At 38.1% G+C, this 19,849-nt stretch overlaps 1 protein-coding gene and 1 long non-coding RNA gene across 2 annotated transcripts in view; one reads left to right on the forward strand and one right to left on the reverse strand.

Moving 5' to 3' along the window:
* The window catches only part of LOC126024020 (uncharacterized), a 295,412-nt gene that overhangs the window by 117,981 nt on the left and 157,582 nt on the right, over positions 1 to 19,849 (reverse strand). The window lies entirely within an intron of this gene.
* The window catches only part of NPHP1 (nephrocystin 1), a 64,569-nt gene continuing 46,436 nt past the window's right edge, over positions 1,717 to 19,849 (forward strand). The window contains 6 exon segments of the mRNA XM_049784460.1: positions 1,717 to 1,821; positions 3,505 to 3,578; positions 5,392 to 5,452; positions 7,291 to 7,418; positions 14,558 to 14,840; positions 17,160 to 17,261. Of these exon segments, the coding sequence (XP_049640417.1) occupies positions 1,753 to 1,821; positions 3,505 to 3,578; positions 5,392 to 5,452; positions 7,291 to 7,418; positions 14,558 to 14,840; positions 17,160 to 17,261 (717 nt within the window). The 5' untranslated portion in view covers positions 1,717 to 1,752.

Here is a 19,849-nt window from a genome sequence, read left to right on the forward strand (position 1 = left end):
GATGAAGTCATGAAATTTTCCTATACATGGATGTACATGGAATCTATTATGCTGAGTGAAATAAGTCAGAGAGAGAGAGAAAAACGCAGAATGGTCTCACTCATCTATGGGTTTTAAGAAAAATGAAAGACACCCTTGTAATAATAATTTTCAGACACAAAAGAGAAAAGAGCTGGAAGTTCCAGCTCACCCCAGGAAGCTCACCACAAAGAGTGATGAGTTTAGTTAGAGAAATAACTACATTTTGAACTGTCCTAATATTGAGAATGTATGAGGGAAATGTAGAGCCTGTTTAGGGTACAGGCGGGGGTTGGGTGGGGAGGAGGGTGATTTGGGACTTGGGTGATGGGAATGTTGCACTGGTGATGGGTGGTGTTCCTTTTATGACTGAAACCCAAACACAATCATGTATGTAATCAAGGTGTTTAAATAAAAAAAAAATTAAAAAAAAAAAAAGAACTGTGCAATCAAAATGATGTGTTTGACTTTAGCTTGGTTCATATTTGAAAAGTGAACCTTGGGGCTGGAGCGATATAGCTCTGTAGGTCGTGTGCCTTGCACGCAGTCGATCCGGGTTCGACTCCCAGACCTCCTATCGTACTCTGAGCACCCCAAGAGTAAGTAGTGTGTGCAGACAATGCTCACCCCATAAATAAAAAAGCAGTAAGCCCAGGTCCTCATTCATTCTTGGTGGAAAGAGATTTGAGAGTTGTAGTCATAGGATTCATCCTGCTTAGGGAAAACCTACTTACCCCAACATCCTCGGGGATGTCAAATACCTGTTCACAAACAAACTGTAAAACAGACTAAACCGGCGTCTTCACATGAGAGCAACATAAAATAAAAACCCAGAAGGAAACGAAATCGGCCAAACCCACGCTGGCCGAAATATCCTTTGAAACGACAGAAACAAGTGCCCCAAAAACATCGCCTAGGAAAGCTATTTTTGCAGTTATTTGGGAGCTTAGATATTTTCATTGTATTAATTCATTAGTCGATCCGTGCTTGGTTGGACTGGGAGCCGAGCGCCTACCAAGACTTCCAAAGGCCGAGGAATTGTGGGATTTGTAGTTTTGAGCGCAGTGGGCCGTTCTCCCGGCCCATGCCCTATTAAGAATTTGATATATTATGTAAAATTAAGTTTTTTAGGTATTTGCTTATATGCATGTGGATGAGAATGCAATGTACGATATACATAATATGTATAATGTATTATTATTAATCTATACTACATGCTTACAAGCATGTGGGTAAAATATAATGTACTATATACATAATATGTATAATGTATTATTAATCTATTGCACATGCTTACATGCATGTGGATGAGAATGTAATGTACTAATAACATAATATTAGAGTGTATTACTATTAATCTATAGTACATGCTTAAATGCATGTGGGTAAAAATAGAATGTACGATATGCATAACATGTATAATGTATTATTAATCTATAGTACATGCTTATATGCATGTGGATGAGAATGTAACGTACGACATACATAATATGTATATGCAACATTATTGATCTATAGTACATGCTTATATGCACGTGGGTCAAAATATAATGCATGCATCCATACATGTCTACTGCTGATGGTTCATCATGCGCGCCTTCTCTCCAGCAGAGCTGCCCGGGTACAGGCAGACGCCTGGCGGGCCCGGGAGGCGGCGGCGCGCGATTAAGACGTCACTCCCGGGCCCGGCTTGGTTTCTCCGGCAACCGGTTGCCACTCCACGCCAAGAGGGCGATGCTGGCGAGGCGGCCCCGAGACCCGCTCCGAGCCGTGCAACGCCGCACCCAGGAACTGAAGCAACAGGTATCGTGGGACTGTGGACTCTGCAGCGGCGGGACTTGAACTTCTTGAAATGCCCAGAGGGCTCTGTCTGGCGGCGGGCAAGATCTGGGGCAGCCTCTTAATCCCGGGACCCTGATCCCCAGCCCACTTAACTTCTAGGATCTACATCATCAATATTAAGGGAATGGAGGAATAATTTATGACGGGATATATAAAACTGTGATTGCATGTTTTTTTAATGAGATTTGGGAGGATGGTGAGACCTGGCCATCTTCTGGGCTTACTCCTGGCTCTGTGCTCAGAGATTAACTCCTGGAGGCCTCAAGGGACCATAGGCAGTGCCAGGGCTCCACACTTGGCTTGGCTTGGCTGAATCCAAGTTAGAATGTTCTACCTAATGTACTATCTCTCTAGTTGAAGAGATTTTAATGTTAGGGAACACATTTATGACAAGATGTCAAGTTATAAAAGAAAATATAAAATATAGCATGCCAGGAAAAAGATAGAAGGAAAGCTCTAGTATGTAACTTTGCTAATAGGATGTTGATGATTATATTTCTCTTTATTATTTTATTATATTTTCTATCAGTGTGAGCATCAACTATACTACTTTTAAAAATAGGAGAAAAGTAAAAGTAATTTCGAGTTGCTAAACTATTTTCTGAAGTTTGTATTTCACATTGTTCTTTTCTTGCAATCTTGCAAATTTTCTGTGTCATTTTGTTTTTCTGTCACACCTCATGTGTGACACAGGTCTGACTCCTTGCCCTTTGGTTGGGGATCACTCCTGGAGGTGCGTGTGGAGAACTGGGGATTTGGATCACTTGCACACAAGAGCCTTATCTGCAGTACTATCTTTCTTGCTTGTGATTTTTCAATTTTCATTTATTACCAAGTGTTGTTTTCAGTAAATTAAATTATTTTGCAATCTTTAACATTTTAAAGATAGTAAAACCTGAGACAAATCAAAATACTTACTAACTGCTCACATTTTAATTAAACACTCATTAAAAAGTTCAAAATAGGGACCGGGTGTTTACCTTGCATGCTGCTGACCCGGGTTCGATCTCTGGCATCCCATAAGGTCCCCTGAGGCTGCCAGGAGTAATTTCTGAGTGCACATCTAGGGTGTGGCCCCCTAACAAATAAAAATGTGCAAAATAATTGATGGCTATCTACATATATACAGACATATATATTTATTCGATGACAAATATTAAACTATAGGTAGATGCTTTATTTAGAGGGAAATGTATCGAAAATTTCAGTTTACTTCAAAATAAATAAATAGGTGGAACACTGGGTAGATAGTCCAGATACAGTCTACATTTTGTCGATTTGAGGTGGTATATGAATAGGCTCTCCTGTAAAATGATTTCATTGTACCTTGAAAATCTTATTATAAAATATTATAAGAGCGGACCCGGAGAGATAGCACAGCGGTGTTTGCCTTGCAAGCAGCCAATCCAGGACCTAAGGTGGTTGGTTCGAATCCCGGTGTCCCATATGGTCCCCCGTGCCTGCCAGGAGCTATTTTTGAGCAGACAGCCAGGAGTAACCGCTGAGCACAGCCGGGTGTGGCCCAAAAACAAACAAACAAACAAAAAAAAATATATATATATAATAAGAGCAATTAAAACTTTATTCCCTAAGATTATATGTATTTAGTAGTAAGATTATTTAAACTATCTCCATTTCTTACAGGTTGAGAGTTTGCTTTCTGAGAGCCAATTGAAAAATGGTCTAGAAACCAGTCAAAATCGAGATATTTACCAAAGGTAAAGTATACTTATTTATTTTAGTTTTTTAGGAATTGTGTTAACTTTAGTGAACATTATTGTCAGCATAGGAATTGTTTTAGAAATTCTTTATTTTTTTTTTTTTTTTTTTTTAATTTTTTTTTTTTTTTTTTTGGATCACACCTGGCAGTGCTCAAGGTTTATTCCTGGCTCCAGGCTCAGAAATTGCTCCTGGCAGGCACAGGGGACCATATGGGATGCCGGGATTCGAACCGATGACCTCCTGCATGAAAGGCAAACACCTTACCTCCATGCTATCTCTCCAGCCCCAGAAATTCTTTATTTTTTTAATTAGTAAAATTTTCTAAAAGATAATGGCCAAGGTCAGAGAGATAGTACAATGGGTAAAGATGCTAGCCTTCCACATGGCCAACTCTGGTTCAATCTATAGCACATCATATGGTCCCCTTAGCCTATCAGGAGTGATTTCTGAGCTATTAGAGCCAAGAGAAAATACTAAGTACTGTCAAGTGTGGGTCCAAAACAAACAAAAGAGTTAAGGGAAAATAATATTGAAGTAATAGTGAATAAAATCATTCAAAATATAAGGCCTGGAAAGAGAAGTGTCCAGTATGACAATGATAGTTCTGAGAGAGAGGAAGAGACAAATGGAAATTCACAGTGGAGGTCCGGGTTCAAAAAAGAAAAAGAAATAGAGACAGAGCAGGCAGCATCTCTTGGATGCTTTATCTCTGCCCCCACCTCACCCCCGTGGATGAGCAGGCACTGCTCTAGTCACTATCCTGCCCCCCCACAACTGTCCAAGTTTTTCCTTTTATACCCAGCATGATAAGGGGATGTGTCCAGGTTCAATGGTGATTACAGTGGGGTTATCCAAGGGACGTGTCCCAAGTCCAACTGCCATACAGCATCTATATATAAAAGATCATCTGTCTCACTTTATTTATCCATAGTCATTTTATTGATTGATTAATTGATTGGCTTATTGACTTCTTGGGTCTTATTCCTGTTCTGCTCTCAGGGACCATTACTGGTGGGGCTCAAGAACTCCAGTTGATTGCATCTTCCCCACTGAACTGTCTCTCACTTTTGTACTTCTCATTTGAGTGTCTAAGACTTAAGACAAATTATATGAGCCATGTATGGAATTATTAACACTATGCCCCTTTGGAAAGGACAAGTTTACAGGAGGACTGCTGCAGAAAAGGGAGCTCTGGAACCCTAACTCTGCCTCCATGATCTTCTCTCTCACAGATGTGCTATCATATCTTCACCCCGTATCTTCAACTGGAGTGGGGGCTGTTATGTGCCTGAGCATTGTGTGTGATGCACAATTAATTATAGCTCTTACTACCACTAGCAGATAAATCTTGACTAAGGTTTTAGGAATTTAGAGCAGAAGTATTTTAAAGTTGGTGCTCTGAAGTCCCAAGTCCTGAGCCTTTTGAACCCCGATTATTCTATCTGGGCATCATAGGCTTGGCAGTGAGTGTCACCTGAGCTGGTGTGGAAAGTGTTACGTTATCCATTAAGTAGCTTATCTACTTGCCTGCCTTTTTATTTTTTTTAGTTTTTGAGTCACACCCGGCAGCACTCAGGGGTTACTCCTGGCTCTATGCTCAGAAATTGCTCCTGGCAGACTCAGGGTACCATATGGGATGCAGGGATTTGAACCACCATCCTTCTGCATGCAAGGCAAATGCCCTACCTCCATGCTATCTCTCCGGCTCCTCCTTATTATTTTTTACCTGCTTACAGAATGAGGTATGATTTTTATAAAGTAATATTCAGGTTCTAACAATAGAAAATATTTTTCTTTTTTAAAATTTAGATGTATCCAGCTAAAGCAAGCAATAGATGAAAATAAAAGTACTCTTCAAAAATTAAGCAAAGTAAGTATTACAGTTAATGACTTGACAGAAGACCCATCTTTACACAAAGATTTTCATTAAGTGGGAATTGGTAGGTATGGGTAAGTTCCAGGCTGTGTCTCTGCCATGAGCTCTCCCTGTGGTGAGCTGCTCTGGCCAATTCTTTTCACTGCTAGGCCAGTACTTTTTTACAGAGAAGATGAGCCTCATATCCAGGTTCAGCTGGGATGAACAGACCCAGCACTGAGAACTCAAAAACTACACGCAGCAGCTATTTTTATTTTTGCATTGTATGCATTTATGCTTTACAATTTAGGATTACTTTTGTTTTAACTATGAAAATGAAAAAAGCAAGAAGAGATAACAGAACCCTTGCACATAAGTGGTTAAAAAGCTTCTCATATCACTCAGCAGTTCTATTGCTAGAGACCTTGCAGAAATGGCAGTAACTGGAATTTACTATGGCACTCCTTAGAATTTTTTTTTCTTTTTAAAAATAGGACCTGAGCTAGGTGTCCAGTGTCAGACTCAGAACATTTTCAGTATAAGTATCTTAGTGAGCCTGTAAGACTCCCTGACCACAGCTGATTCAAATGGTCACTGAGTCTCTCTTTTGATTTTCTTTTTGGGGAGAGGTTGCAGTGCTCAGTCTGTGTGCTCAGAGGTCACTCTTGGTGGTATTCAGGGATCATATGTGGTTTCAGAGATCAAACCAAAGTCATATAAGCCTTTTTCCTTGTACTATCTTTTGGGCCCAATCTCTTGAATTTCCCTTGAGTCTCTAGTGATACAAAGAAGGGCTGCTTTAACTTCTTCACCATTGATCCCTTTCTGTCAGTACATTTTTGCATGACATTCGGTGTACAGATAGGTAAAAGAAGTATACAGATAAAATATTCACTGATAATGAAGCATTAAGAAAAGTAAATTTTATAAAGTAATGTATAAAATTATATATATGAAGTAAGTTATAAAATTATAACATTTTATACAGTAATACAGGCCCATTTGGTGTTGTGGTTCACAGTTTAAGAAATGAAGATACATGGGGCCGGGTAGGTGGTGCTGGAGGTAAGGTGTCTGCCTTGCAAGCGCTAGCCAAGGAAGGACCGCGGTTCGATCCCCCGGCGTCCCATATGGTCCCCCCAAGCCAGGGACGATTTCTGAGCACATAGCCAGGAGTAACTCCTGAGCGTCAAACGGATGTGGCCCAAAAAACCAAAAAAAAAAAAAAAAAAAAAAAAAGAAATGAAGATACGGGCCCAGAGATATAGCACAGCGGTGTTTGCCTTGCAAGCAGCCGATCCAGGACCTAAGGTGGTTGGTTCGAATCCCGGTGTCCCATATGGTCCCCCGTGCCTGCCAGGAGCTATTTCTGAACAGACAGCCAGGAGTAACCCCTGAGCACCGCCAGGTGTGGCCCAAAAACCAAAAAAGAAAATGAAGATACAAAGCTCTTGAAATATGGAGACAGACTGATCTAAATTTGAAAGCTTGTCATTGTCCCACTGTTGAGGAAACCAAAGCTCTCAAGCAACTTTCTCATATCTTATAGCCATTATGTGATTTATACAGCTTGGGTGCATTGCATATCTTTGCCATCAGCAATAGCCTTGTCCCTTATTCACTGGAGACAGTCTGTAACAGTGAGGGAAGAAGTAACAGCAACAATACAATGTCAGTTTTCATTGGGCTTCATTTGAGCATAATACTCCATCTTTCTCAAAAATCTTCTTTAACATAAATATTGTCTTAAATTGATATTTTTTTATATTCTACTACTTTTGGAGGATTTTCTAAAAATAAAAAGTAGGATGTTGAAATAAATCTTCCATGAACCAGTATTTGTTTTTTCATAGGCTGATGAACCTGCACCTGTTGGAAACTATAATCAGAAAAAAGAGGAGGAACATAGTGTTTTGGATAAGCTCACGCATCAGCTGCAGGAACTTGCTGTGTCCTTAAGTAGTAGAGAAAACAGAACTGAGTATGTGCCTTTCTTTCTCTCTTTCCACTTAGGATGCCATTATGATATCATAATGGATATTATGATATTCAATTATGATTTCAGTCATAATTAAAAAGTATACAAATAATATATTTGAAATATTAATAGTATATAAATTAAATTATCATAAATCATATTAAAATACATGATATAAATTAATACAATAAATGATGCTATCATAAAATCCAGTATATAATAACTTATCAGAAAATATGTCATAATATTCATTATATTATAATTATATCATAATAGTATATCATAATATCCATTAAAATATAATGTATGATAACATAATGGTATGTAAGATATCCATCCATTATGATGTCATAGTCAAATTATATAATGGAATGTCATAATATCCATCTGACAGTGTTATATCATACTGTCACATCATAACCCTAAATTGTGACATCATAATAGTATGTCATGATTTTCACCGTGACATAATAAAAGTATCATAATATACATGGTGACATCATAATCCGAAATTGTGATATCATAATAGCATGTCATGCTACCCACTATGATATCATAATACTAAATTGTGACATAATAATGGTATGCCATAATATCCATTGTGACATCATAATGGAATATAATATTCACTGTGACATAATGATCCTAGTTTGTGACATCATAGTGGTATTCCATAATATCCATTGTGACATCATCCTAAATTGTGACATCATAATGCTGTGTCATAATATCCACTGTGACACCATAATCCTAATTGTGACATAACAGTATGTCTTAATGCCCATTGTGACATCATGAACCTAAATTGTGACATCATAATACCATGTCATAATGTCCATTGTGACATCATAATACCATGTCATAATGTCCATTGTGACATCATAATCCTAAGTAGTGACATCATAATGCGGTGTCATAATATTGATTTTGACATAATCCTAAATTGTGACATCATAATGCTGTGCCATAATATTCATTGTGACACCACAATCCTAAATTGTAACATTATAATGCTATTTCATAATATCCACCGTGAGACCATAATCCAAATTGTTGCATCATCATGGTATGTCTTACTGTCTATTGTGACATCATGAATCTAAATTGTGACATCATAATAGTATGTCATAATGTCCATTGTGATATCATAATCCTAAATTGTGATGTCATAATGCTGTGTCATAATATTCACTGTGACATCATAATCCTAAATTGTGACATCAGAATGCTATGCTGTAATATCCACTGTGACATGAACCTAAATTATGACATCATAATGCCATGTCAGCATCTGCTTTGACATCATGAGCCTAAATTGTGACATCATAATGGTATTCAAAATATCCTCTGTGACATCATGATCCTAAATTGTGACTTTACAATGGTATGTCGTAATGCCTGCAGTGACATCATAATTCTAAACTGTGACATCATGATATGTCAGAATGCCCATTGTGACATCATGAACCTAAATTGTAACATCATGATGCTGTGTCATAATGCCCACTGTGACATCATAATCCTAAATTGTGCCACAGTGCCACATTATAATATCTATTGTGATATCATAATGCTGCGTCATATCCACTGTGATATGATCCTAAATTGTGACATCATACTAATATGTCATAATATTCATTGTGACGTCATAATGATATATCTTTTTTCTCATACACGTGCTCAATTATCTTTTTTTTAATAATAATAATTTTTTATTTGACCAAAGTGGATTACATATCTTTCACAGTAATATTTTAGGTACATATTGACATTGAATCAGGGGAATTCCCACCACCAAAGTTGTCCTCCCTCCAACCCCGTTCTTAGCATGCATCCCATATCCCTCACCCTTACCCCTCAGGCTGCTAGTATAAGTGGTCCCTTCTGTGCCTATCTTGTTGTAGATTGGGTGTTGATTCTGTTGTCATTGGCTTTCATAATATATCTTAATATATATTAATATATATTAAGATATATTTTCATAATATATCTTAATGCCCGTTGTCACATTATGAGCCTAAATTGTGACATCATAATGGTGTGCCATAAGACCAACTGTGACATCACAATCCTAAGTTGTGACATCAATTCTTTGTCATAATATCCACTGTGGCATCATAATAGCATGCCAATATATCAACTGTGACATTATAACCCTAAATTGTGACATCATAATGGTATGTCATAGTATTCATTGTGATATCAGTTCTAAATTGTGACATCATGTTTCATTATAATACTGTGTCCTCGTATCCACTGTGACATAATCCTAAATTGTGACATTGTAATGGTATGTCATAATATCCATTGTGACATTATAATCATAAAGTTTGACATCACAATGGTATGACATCATACCTATTATGATATCATTTTAGATATAATAGTGGCACATTATAATATCCATTATTTCATAATCATAAATAATCATAATATAATGTCATATCATATTCATAAATTATGATACCAACAGTTTATGTTTGACTCAGTACAGATGTATTGAGATGTAACTGTCTGGATATAAACAAATGGCAGCTGTATAGTCAGCCTACATTTGTTTATTGTGAATACCAACATGTGTTATCCTCCCAGAGAGGTATAAGCATCAGAAGTCTTATCTGCCTTTGGCAATTTATTATGCAGTTGATGAAGCAAAGCAGAGAACTCAAATTCCAAATAAATGTTAGAAAATATAGATGTTTATGATCTCTGTTTTCATGATATGAAACAATTGGTTGGATTGCTATATGAATTAGTTTATGTAATAATATGAAAAATTCATTTTCAATATAAAAATTATATATGGACTGTCATATTATTTGGACTATTATATGAAAAGATTAGTGAGCACTCTTTAAATATTTTCTAAATATTGGAGTTCTGTTGGGACAGAGGTGTAGTTCATGCTTGCTTTGTGTGTAAAGTTTTGGTATCTATGGGTTTCCTCCCTTCAACAACAGAAACAAAACTCAAGGCAGGAACATGCAATGCAGTGATTGTTAAGAGGAGCCTTTGTGGAGAATGAAAACTGGGTGGTATAAATAGACCTAAGATGAAAGGAAAAAATTAGCTTTTTAGACTCTTCCTAAGCATTTTACAAACATTTATAAAGTGTCTTGAGAAAAATAAAAAGGATCTAGATTCTAGAATTTCCACTAATTTCCAGTACTGAGAATGACAAAAGTTGTTGGTATATAACTTGACCTACTGACCATACCAACTGTAAGATACAGACAGAATTCACAAATATGAAGGCTTTGAACATCCACCAAGCAAAGCTAATGTCATAAGGCAAGGAGACACCTAAAGACCCTCTGCTGGAGGTCATTTATGGGCTCTGGTGCCAGGAGCAGCAGTGTCACTGGGTTTACAAGGCATAGATGACATTTCGGAGTTGCCCAAGGTGCCTGGGATTTGTAGAGAGAGAGAGAAGGGGCTGGGAAGGTGACGCTAGAGGTAAGGTGTCTACCTTGCAAGCGCTAGCGTAGGACGGACCGCGGTTCGATCCCCAGGCGTCCCATATGGTCCCCCCAAGCCAGGGGCGATTTCTGAGCACATAGCCAGGAGTAACCCCTGAGTGTCAAACAGGTGTGGCCAAAAAACCAAAAAAAAAAAAAAAAAAGAGAGAGAGAGAGAGAGAAGAAATTGCAGAGATGGGGCCAGAGTGGTAGCACAGCGGGTAGGACTTTTGCCTTGCATATGGCCTACCTGGATCGGACCCAGGTTCAATCCCCAGCATCCCATATGTGAATGTTCTGCCCTCCCCCGCCAGAAGTAAAAACCCTGAGCACAGGCAGGTGTGGGAGGGAAGGAGGGAGGGAGGGAGGGAGGAAGGGAGGGAAAGAGGAAGGAAGGAAGGAAGGAAGGAAGGAAGGAAGGAAGGAAGGAAGGAAGGAAGGAAGGAAGGAAGGAAGGAAGGAAGGAAGGAGAAAGGGAGGAAGGGGAGGGAAGGAGGAAGGGAGGAAGAAGGGAGGAAGGAAGGAGGGGAGGGAGGGAGGGAGGGAGGAAGGGAGGAAGGAAGGAAGGAAGGACGGAAGGACGGAAGGAAGGAAGGAAGGAAGGAAGGAAGGACGGAAGGACGGAAGGAAGAGGAAGGAAGGAAGGGGACGGAGGGATAAGGAAGGAAGGAAGGAAGGAAGGAAGGAAGGAAGGAAGGAAGGAAGGAAGGAAGGAAGGAAGGAAGGAAGGAAGGAAGGAAGGAAGGAAGGAATTACAGAGAGAAATTTCTAGAAATATGAAAGGAATCTTGGGCTTACAGAGACCATGATTCAAAAAGATTTGGCAGAAAGTAGCTGTTAGTGCCGTCATCGTAGCTGTAACTGCCAACGAGATGCCGAAGGGGCCCAAGCAGCAGCCGCCGGAGCCCGAGTGGATCGGGGACGGAGAGAGCACGGGCCCTGCAGGTACCTGGGAGTCCCATCCAGAGACCATGGAGCTGGTGGTTTCACAAGGCAGGGCCAGGCCGGCAGGTGATGAAGAAGACGAGGAAGAGGAAGAGCTGAGCAGCTCCTGTGAGGAGGAGGGAGAGGAGGATCGTGATGCCGATGAGGAAGGAGAAGGGGATGAGGACACCCCAACCTCAGTTCCAGGTTCTAGCCTGGCTGCCCGAAACCCTTATGCCCTGCTGGGTGAGGACGAGTGCTGAGTCCTGCCCTCTGCCATTCCCCGATCACTCTGCTTTGGACTGACCTCTGGGGTGTCTCCCCTTTGCTACCCCAATTGTGAATAAAGATTGTCTGCTTTGTAAAAAAAAAAAAAAAAGAAAAAAAAAGAAAGTAGCTGTTAAAAGATCGAGATCCTGGGCCCAGAGAGATAGCACAGCGGTGTTTGCCTTGCAAGCAGCCGATCCAGGACCAAAGGTGGTTGGTTCAAATCCCGGTGTCCCATATGGTCCCCATGCCTGCCAGGAGCTATTTCTGAGCAGACAGCCAGGAGTAACCCCTGAGCACCGCCGGGTGTGGCCCAAAAAACCAAAAACCAAAAAAAGAAAAGATTGAGATCCTAAAAGCTTTGCAAAATTATTCATATTTTAAACGTAGTTTGATAGAGACCATAGTCAGTATTTTGGTCATTTACTGGCGATTAAAGAAGGTCCAGGCCCCTAATGCAAGAATGCATCAAAAATATCTCATAATAAAGACAAAACTGAAACAACTCTCTAACCAAGTGTAAAACCAGACCTTAATGGGAACAAAATGAAGTAACTATGTAACAGAATCAAACTCAACATTTCTTATATGATAACAAGTCTCTTGTGTCCACCATCCACAGTACCTAATTGTTAAAAAGTCTGGAAATTAAAAAAGAAAAAAAAAAAAAAAAAAAAGCACAGCAGCATTTGCCTTGGTTGGTTCAAATCCCAGCATCCCATATGGTCCCTACCAGGAGCTATTTCTGAGCAGATAGCCAGGAGTAACCCCTGACACCGCCGGGTGTGGCCCCCAAACCAAAATAAATAAATAAATAAATAAATAAATAAATAATAAAGAGCAAGTAAAACAAATAACCAATGACTACTGTCTGACATAGATAGCTGATAAGGGCTTGTAAAGAATATGATTAATAACAAAAGAAAAGGGGTGAAGGAGAAATGGAAAATATATAAATATATTCAGTTTAAAAATAAATGAACATTGCAAAATACGGTCTCATGAAATAATGACTGAGACCTTTCCAAATGTGATTCAATATTCATATTTCAGATAAGAGTTGCCTAGAATGAGGAAAAATTGACTGGAGCCCAGATGACCCAGTTGTAAGAATTAGCAGACCAAAACTATAACCTTTATTCTTCTTTATTTCAGAGAGTATATTTTATCTAGCTAGTTTTATAGTAAGCAGTATGTACTTGCATCAGTTTAAATGTTCTTATCCCCATTTAAATAATAAGCTTCGGGCCCGGAGAGATAGCACAGCGGTGTTTGCCTTGCAAGCAGCCCATCCAGGACCAAAGGTAGTTGGTTCAAATCCCGGTGTCCCATATGGTCCCCCGTGCCTGCCAGGAGCTATTTCTGAGCAGACAGCCAGGAGTAACTCCTGAGCACAGCCGGGTGTGACCCAAAAACCAAAAAATAAATAAATAAATAAATAAATAAATAAATAAATAAATAATAAGCTTCCCAAATTTGTTTTAGGAGAGCAAAAAGACTTTTTTTCATTGTTACAGTCAAACCATGTAATGTCCATCACACAGTAGGTTCCCAGTGCAGACCTACCAAATGTTAAGAGAAGAAAGCTCAGGGAGATTTAGTGGCTTCTTCAAGTTAGTGCTACTTTAGCTTCTCTTTATTTTTGTACTTTTCACTTCACTGTCTTAATATCTTTCTAAAACATCTTTTTATTATAAATGTTTTTTTCTTAGTTCAAACTATTATTATTTCTCAATTTTAACATCTGTTCTCCTGTAATCCTTCCAGTATGTTATCTTATATAAAGTCCACTCATCTTTCTGCAGAACAAATCAGACTCTGCCCTTTTCCTACTGCATTTTAAATGGAGGATACCTTAAAGAAAGCTTAGTCCTATTAAACCTCATAAATTTCATTTCATTCCTCAAGACCTACTTCTAACTCTTCCTAACACTCCACCTCTGCACACAGAATAGGTAAAAAGTTCCCTTGTGTGTTTCATTAATATATTGTTTATGCTTCTACTATAGAACCTATTGGGCTATATCATAATTAGTTCTGTAGGTTATCTCATGGTAGGCTCCTTGGGTACAGAGAATTTGTCTAGTTTACCTTTGTATTTACAGAGTTAGTGTGTATTTTTATTGCTTCCTTACCAGTGAGTAATGGACCCAAAGTTATGCAATGAGGAGAGGATAGTCACAAAATTTAGATTGACTTATACTTTAACATTATGAGTAATTTGCTGAATGGATGAATCTAAGACTTGAATGAAACTCTAGTCCTCATGTCCAGTACATGTGCTAAGTAACTTACATTCTTCAGAAACATTAACTCCTTCAAGTCCTGTAGTTTTCTTAGCTAGATCGTAGAAGCCACTAGTTGTACTTCAACTTTATTTCCAGCATTTGGACAAAGCTTCAAATATGGGATATGTATATATATATATATATTTATACTTGGTTTGCTCTCATACATTTCAAGGCTTTCTTATCATAGAATTAATACTTTCAGAGTTGGACTTACCAAAAGAGAGGAAGATTCTCTTTCTTCTGAAGAAGATGATGATGAAGAAGAAGAAAAAGAAGAAAGTGAGGCTGAAGAAGAAGAAAGTGAGGCTGAAGAAGAAGAAAGTGAGGATGAAGAAGAAAGTGAGGATGAAGAAGAAGAAAGCGAGGATGAAGAAGGAATAGAAGAAGAGAAAGAGGAAAGTGAATCTCACAAGCAGCCAACAAAAACGAAATACATTGCTATTGGAGATTTTATTGCTCAACAAGCTGAGGATCTTACATTTAAGGTCAGTAGAAAAAAGATCTAGGGATTAGTTTACATACCTAACAGAGCAAGAAACTGCCTACATTATATGTACCTGATAGTAAAGTTTAACTATTCAGTCTGTTATATAAAGGAATGATTTATTTCATTTTTCATGTCAAAATGATTTCACATCAAAATAAATATTTTACTTGTCATATAAAAAGTGACTTATAGGCATGAAATCCTGTTACTTACATGAAATCCTGTTATTCAAGTTCTACTTGGTAAAAATGGCAAAAGCAAATATTTTTCTGTTGTTTTAAAATAACTTTCATGGGTAAGTTAGAACCATATACGTAGCTCAGGGTAGCAGGGAGCATTTTATGCTGTCTTACTGTTGGGAAATGAAAATGGCTGGAACCCATGCTTGCTTGGCCTGTGTATAAGTGGCATGCAGAATGGCAACAAAATTTGGGGAGTTGTATTTGGTTTTGTTTTGGATCAATAGTGCTAGAAGGTAGGGGATCATGTAGTGCCAAAGACTGAACCCAACCTTCCCACATGTAAAGCATACACTCAGCTCATTGAATAAGCTCTTGGAACAAGTTGTGGGGTTTTGTTTTTGTTTATAATTTTTATTTGTTTTTATTGATTGAGATTCTGTGCTACCAATAATCATTGATGGTTTCCCAGGCTCATAATTCCAACATCACATGCATCACTAGAACACCCACTCCTTTCTCTAAAGACTCTGGTGTTCCTCCCTTTCAACTCCCATCCCCACTAAGTTTTGTGAATTTTTTGGATCATTTTCCCATTGTGTTGCCTCTGTTCCTTTGTTGTTACTTTACTATGTATCTTTAGGTACCACATATTAGTGAGATTATTCTGTATCCAAGTTGTGGTTTTTTAAATAGATTTGAAGATATATTTTATGCAAGAAGTCAAAGAAATTTTGATTTTCGTAAATATGTGAATTTTGCTTCTTCTATTTATTAAATAGCCAAATTTAATATCACATTACTGACAACTGATTTAATGAAAAAATAATAATTTAACTCCCAAGATTTTCGACAATTTATCTTGAAAATGTTATTCCTATTAGATGCAGTATATATATATGTTTATTCTACTTTCCACAATATCAGGGCTCACATACTGGTTGTGGTACTTACACAGATGTGGTACTTACTGAGGGCCACACACTCAGTTGTGGTGCTGGCACACATATTTAGTTGTGTTGGAATTCACATATCTTTGTTGTACCATAGGGATCCAAAAGAGGGTGTTGCAAGGATTGCACTCAGCATGTGTAGTAGTGTGAGGGGTCCAACTTGTGGCTACCATCTGCAAGGCAGGTGACACTGAGCCATATCTCTAGGCTTCATTAGTACATATTCAAAGTCTGTATTTATTATTATTATATAATTATATAATAATATATTATTATATGTAGTGATACAAAATTTTGTACTTCAAATGTGATTTTGGGGTTAAGGAGACAGAGCATTTGCCTTGCACATAACCAACTCGGGTTTGATCCCAGCATCCCATATGATCCCCCAATCACCAGGATTGATTCATGAGTGCAGAGCCAGGAGTGATCCTTGAGCATCACTGAGTGTGGCCCCAAAACAAAACAACAACAACAACAAAAATGTAGATTTTGTATATTTTTGGAGGGAGATACGTCCCAAATAGTACATGGAGGCAGACTGAGTTAGAAATAGGGCCTGGGGTCAATCCCAACAATTCTTGGCCCATTCTCAGGACTTTTTAGTATCGGGAACTCCCCATGTAAGGCATGCATGTACCCCCAACCTTTGACTTTCCTTGGATTATACTTTTATAAATGATGGTATTATTCAAAATATGTATAGTTAATTAGGTTGGTATTGTATGAGGCAAATTGTATTTTTGCTTCAAAATTTGCTTTGGATATTTATATGCTGCTCCTGAAAGGTATTCTTACAAAGAAAGAGTTAAAGTGTGAGACTGTAGAAATAGCACAGCGGGTTAGGTATTTGCCTTGCATGCAGCCAACCTAGGTTTAATCCCCAGCACCCAAAATAGTTCCCCAAGCCCCTCCCAGAAGGTGGGTATGGCCCAAAAAATATTGAAAAATTAAAAAATGTTTGCATAATGATGATACTTTAAGTATATGGACTCTGAAAGTTATTGCTGAAAGGTAGCCCTTATGAATATATCAATTGGATGGGTGTTAAATATCCAAATGAATGATTCCTTTGTAATCTCATATACATATTTATATATTCATAATATTCCTATTTAAAGCATTAAATAATGAACTAACAGTCACAAATGTTGAATTTTATTAATTTTTTTACATGGTATTTAGAAAGGGGAAATTCTCCATGTAACTGAAAAAAACCCTGATGGTTGGTGGATAGCCAAGAATGCCAAAGGAAACACAGGTCTTGTTCCCAGAACCTACTTGGAGGTTAGTCTTTATTGTGCTTTTTCCTTTTTCTTCTTCAAAAATGATCTTTTTTCTTTCATTAAGTGTTGATTTATATTGCTACTAACTTATTTGAGACATGGAATTTACTCTAAGTTTAAAAGGAGAGTACATGGATAAAAAATTGATTATTAGAACTAATTGAGGAACACTCAAAAAAATGTGCTGGCACATTCTTTCACATAAAGATGCTTTGTGTATTAACGCTGTTTATAAAAGCTCAAAGACATTTATTTTTGTTTTTGTTGTAAAATATAACAGTAGCTTTGTATTTATTGATTTCTTAAAATATATGATCACTTAATAAAATGTGAACATACTATCTATACTTTTTGTAGCCAGTTCTTCATATTTATTCCGAAATTAGCAAGGTTATTGATTACCTGTTCAATAGGAATATAAAACTTTTAGAAATCCTAGTAACCACAATGAGATCTTTTAATTAATTTAGTATTTTTATTTTAGATGCCATGTTTTATAACCTTGTTCATCGTAGGGTTTCAGTTATACAGAGTTCCAACACACACCATCACCTCCATCTGAGTGTTTGTTTTCCTCCACCATTGTCTCAGTTATTTCTCCATCAGTGATTCACAACCATTTCCCCCAGCCAAGATCCTTTTTGGGGCACAAATTTTGACAATAAGTGTGTGGTTTTTCTCCACCAGATATATGTTATTTTCCCCATACCAATTCTCTAGTAGAAACTGGGTATCTAGAAACTCATGTCAAGTCTGACACTAACTTCTAGAAAGTTATCCAAACCCCACAAATTTAAGGGCTCAGTCCTAAAAGACTGTTCCCATGAGTCTAGGGGGACATTTATACTTGGAGACTTTCACGCTTACGCCTCAGGTTTGATAATTTCCTGGAGGACCTAGAACTCATGCAATACTTAGGTATATTAAGGATGCAAACTAAGAACAGTCAAATAGAAAAGATTCACAGGGCAAGGCATTGGAATATGGCAGAAGGGTTCAGACCATTCTTGACTTCTCCAGCACTGTCCCAACACTTCAAAGAGATCAGTCTGTCTTTTTTGGAGTTTATTGTATAGCTACTTCCTTATGTAGGGACAGCTAATCAAATCAATGACCGTAGCTGATTAAGCTCAATCTTCAACTCCTCTCCTAACTCTACAGGTGAGGTTCGGACCCTCATAGTCCCAGTCTTTCAGGGCTGGGTTCCTCTAGTTGTCAGTCTCTACTTTGAAGATACCTGGTAATATTTTATTATCATAAACTCTTATGGATGAAAAGGACACTCCAGTCTCTGAGAAAACTCCAATTTAGTAATTGTGTAAAAACAGATGAGTGGATAAAGAAACTATGGTATATCTATTTTTATTAAATATATTTTTTATTTAAGTAACATGATCATATTTGGGTTACAGTCATAACCAGAACACCCCCCTTCACCAGTGCAACATTACCCCCTCCCCCCTTCCCATCCCCTGCCTCTTTTCGAGACAGGCATTCTACTACAGTAGTTTGTTTTTAAATTCAGTAAGTTGTATTTTTTTCCTTAAAGAATAAGAGAAAAAAAAATATAGTAAAGGTGTGATAGTGGCAATCGCCAATGTTTGCATAGGTCCAGAAAAATGGAGAAAATGGGAGAAAAAAATCCTTGACCTGATTACAAAAAGGCCTCACTCCAGAAGTTTATTAGCATAAGACAGACTCTGGTTTCCAGGCATACCAATCTGTCCAACTCCAGTCATTCTCAAGGTCCCGGTGAAACTTTTTCACACTTTAGCTATAGTTGGTATCAGACTTTTATATTTAAAGACTCTGGATTCTGTGCATTTCTTTCGTTGATGTCAGGCTGATGTGGAGCATCCTCTAGTTTCAGCATATCATTAAATGCAGAGCAATCTGCTCTGCATGCAGACTGAGAAACTATGGTATATCTAACAATGGAATACTATGCAGCTGTTAGGGAAGATGAAATCATGAAATTTGCTTATACATGGATAGGCATGGAGAGTATCATGTTGAGTGAAATGAGTCAGAGGGACAGACATAAAATGATTGCACTCACCTGTAGGATATTAAATAAAGATCCCGAAGACAATAGAAATGGTAGAGAGGAAGTGCAGTTAAGACAGAGAAGGGACTACTATGACAATCAGAGTTGGAAATGATCACTCTGGACAAGAACTGGGGAAACTGAAAAGAAGTAAAGGGATATGTGTGATACCCCTTTAGTAACAGTGTTGAAACCATATGATTAAAAGAAAATAAAAGAAGAAAAGTGTCTGCCTTCGAGGCAGGCTAGAGTTTGGGGGTGCGGAAAGAGAGAGTAACTGGGGAAATTGATGGTGGGGAATAAACACTGGTGAAGGGATGGGTGCTGGAACATTGTATTGCTAAAACTCAACTATCAACAACTTTTTAACTATATCTCAAAGTGATTTAATAAAAAAATTTATGAGGGCTGGAGAGATAGCATGGAGGTAAGGTGTTTGCCTTACATGCAGAAGGATGGTGGTTCGAATTCCGGCATCCCATATGGTCCCTCGAGCCTGCCAGGAGTGACTTCTGAGCGCTGCCAGGTGTGACCCAAAAAAT

Source organism: Suncus etruscus, chromosome 12, assembly GCF_024139225.1.
Source record: "Suncus etruscus isolate mSunEtr1 chromosome 12, mSunEtr1.pri.cur, whole genome shotgun sequence".
NCBI lineage: Eukaryota > Metazoa > Chordata > Mammalia > Eulipotyphla > Soricidae > Suncus > Suncus etruscus.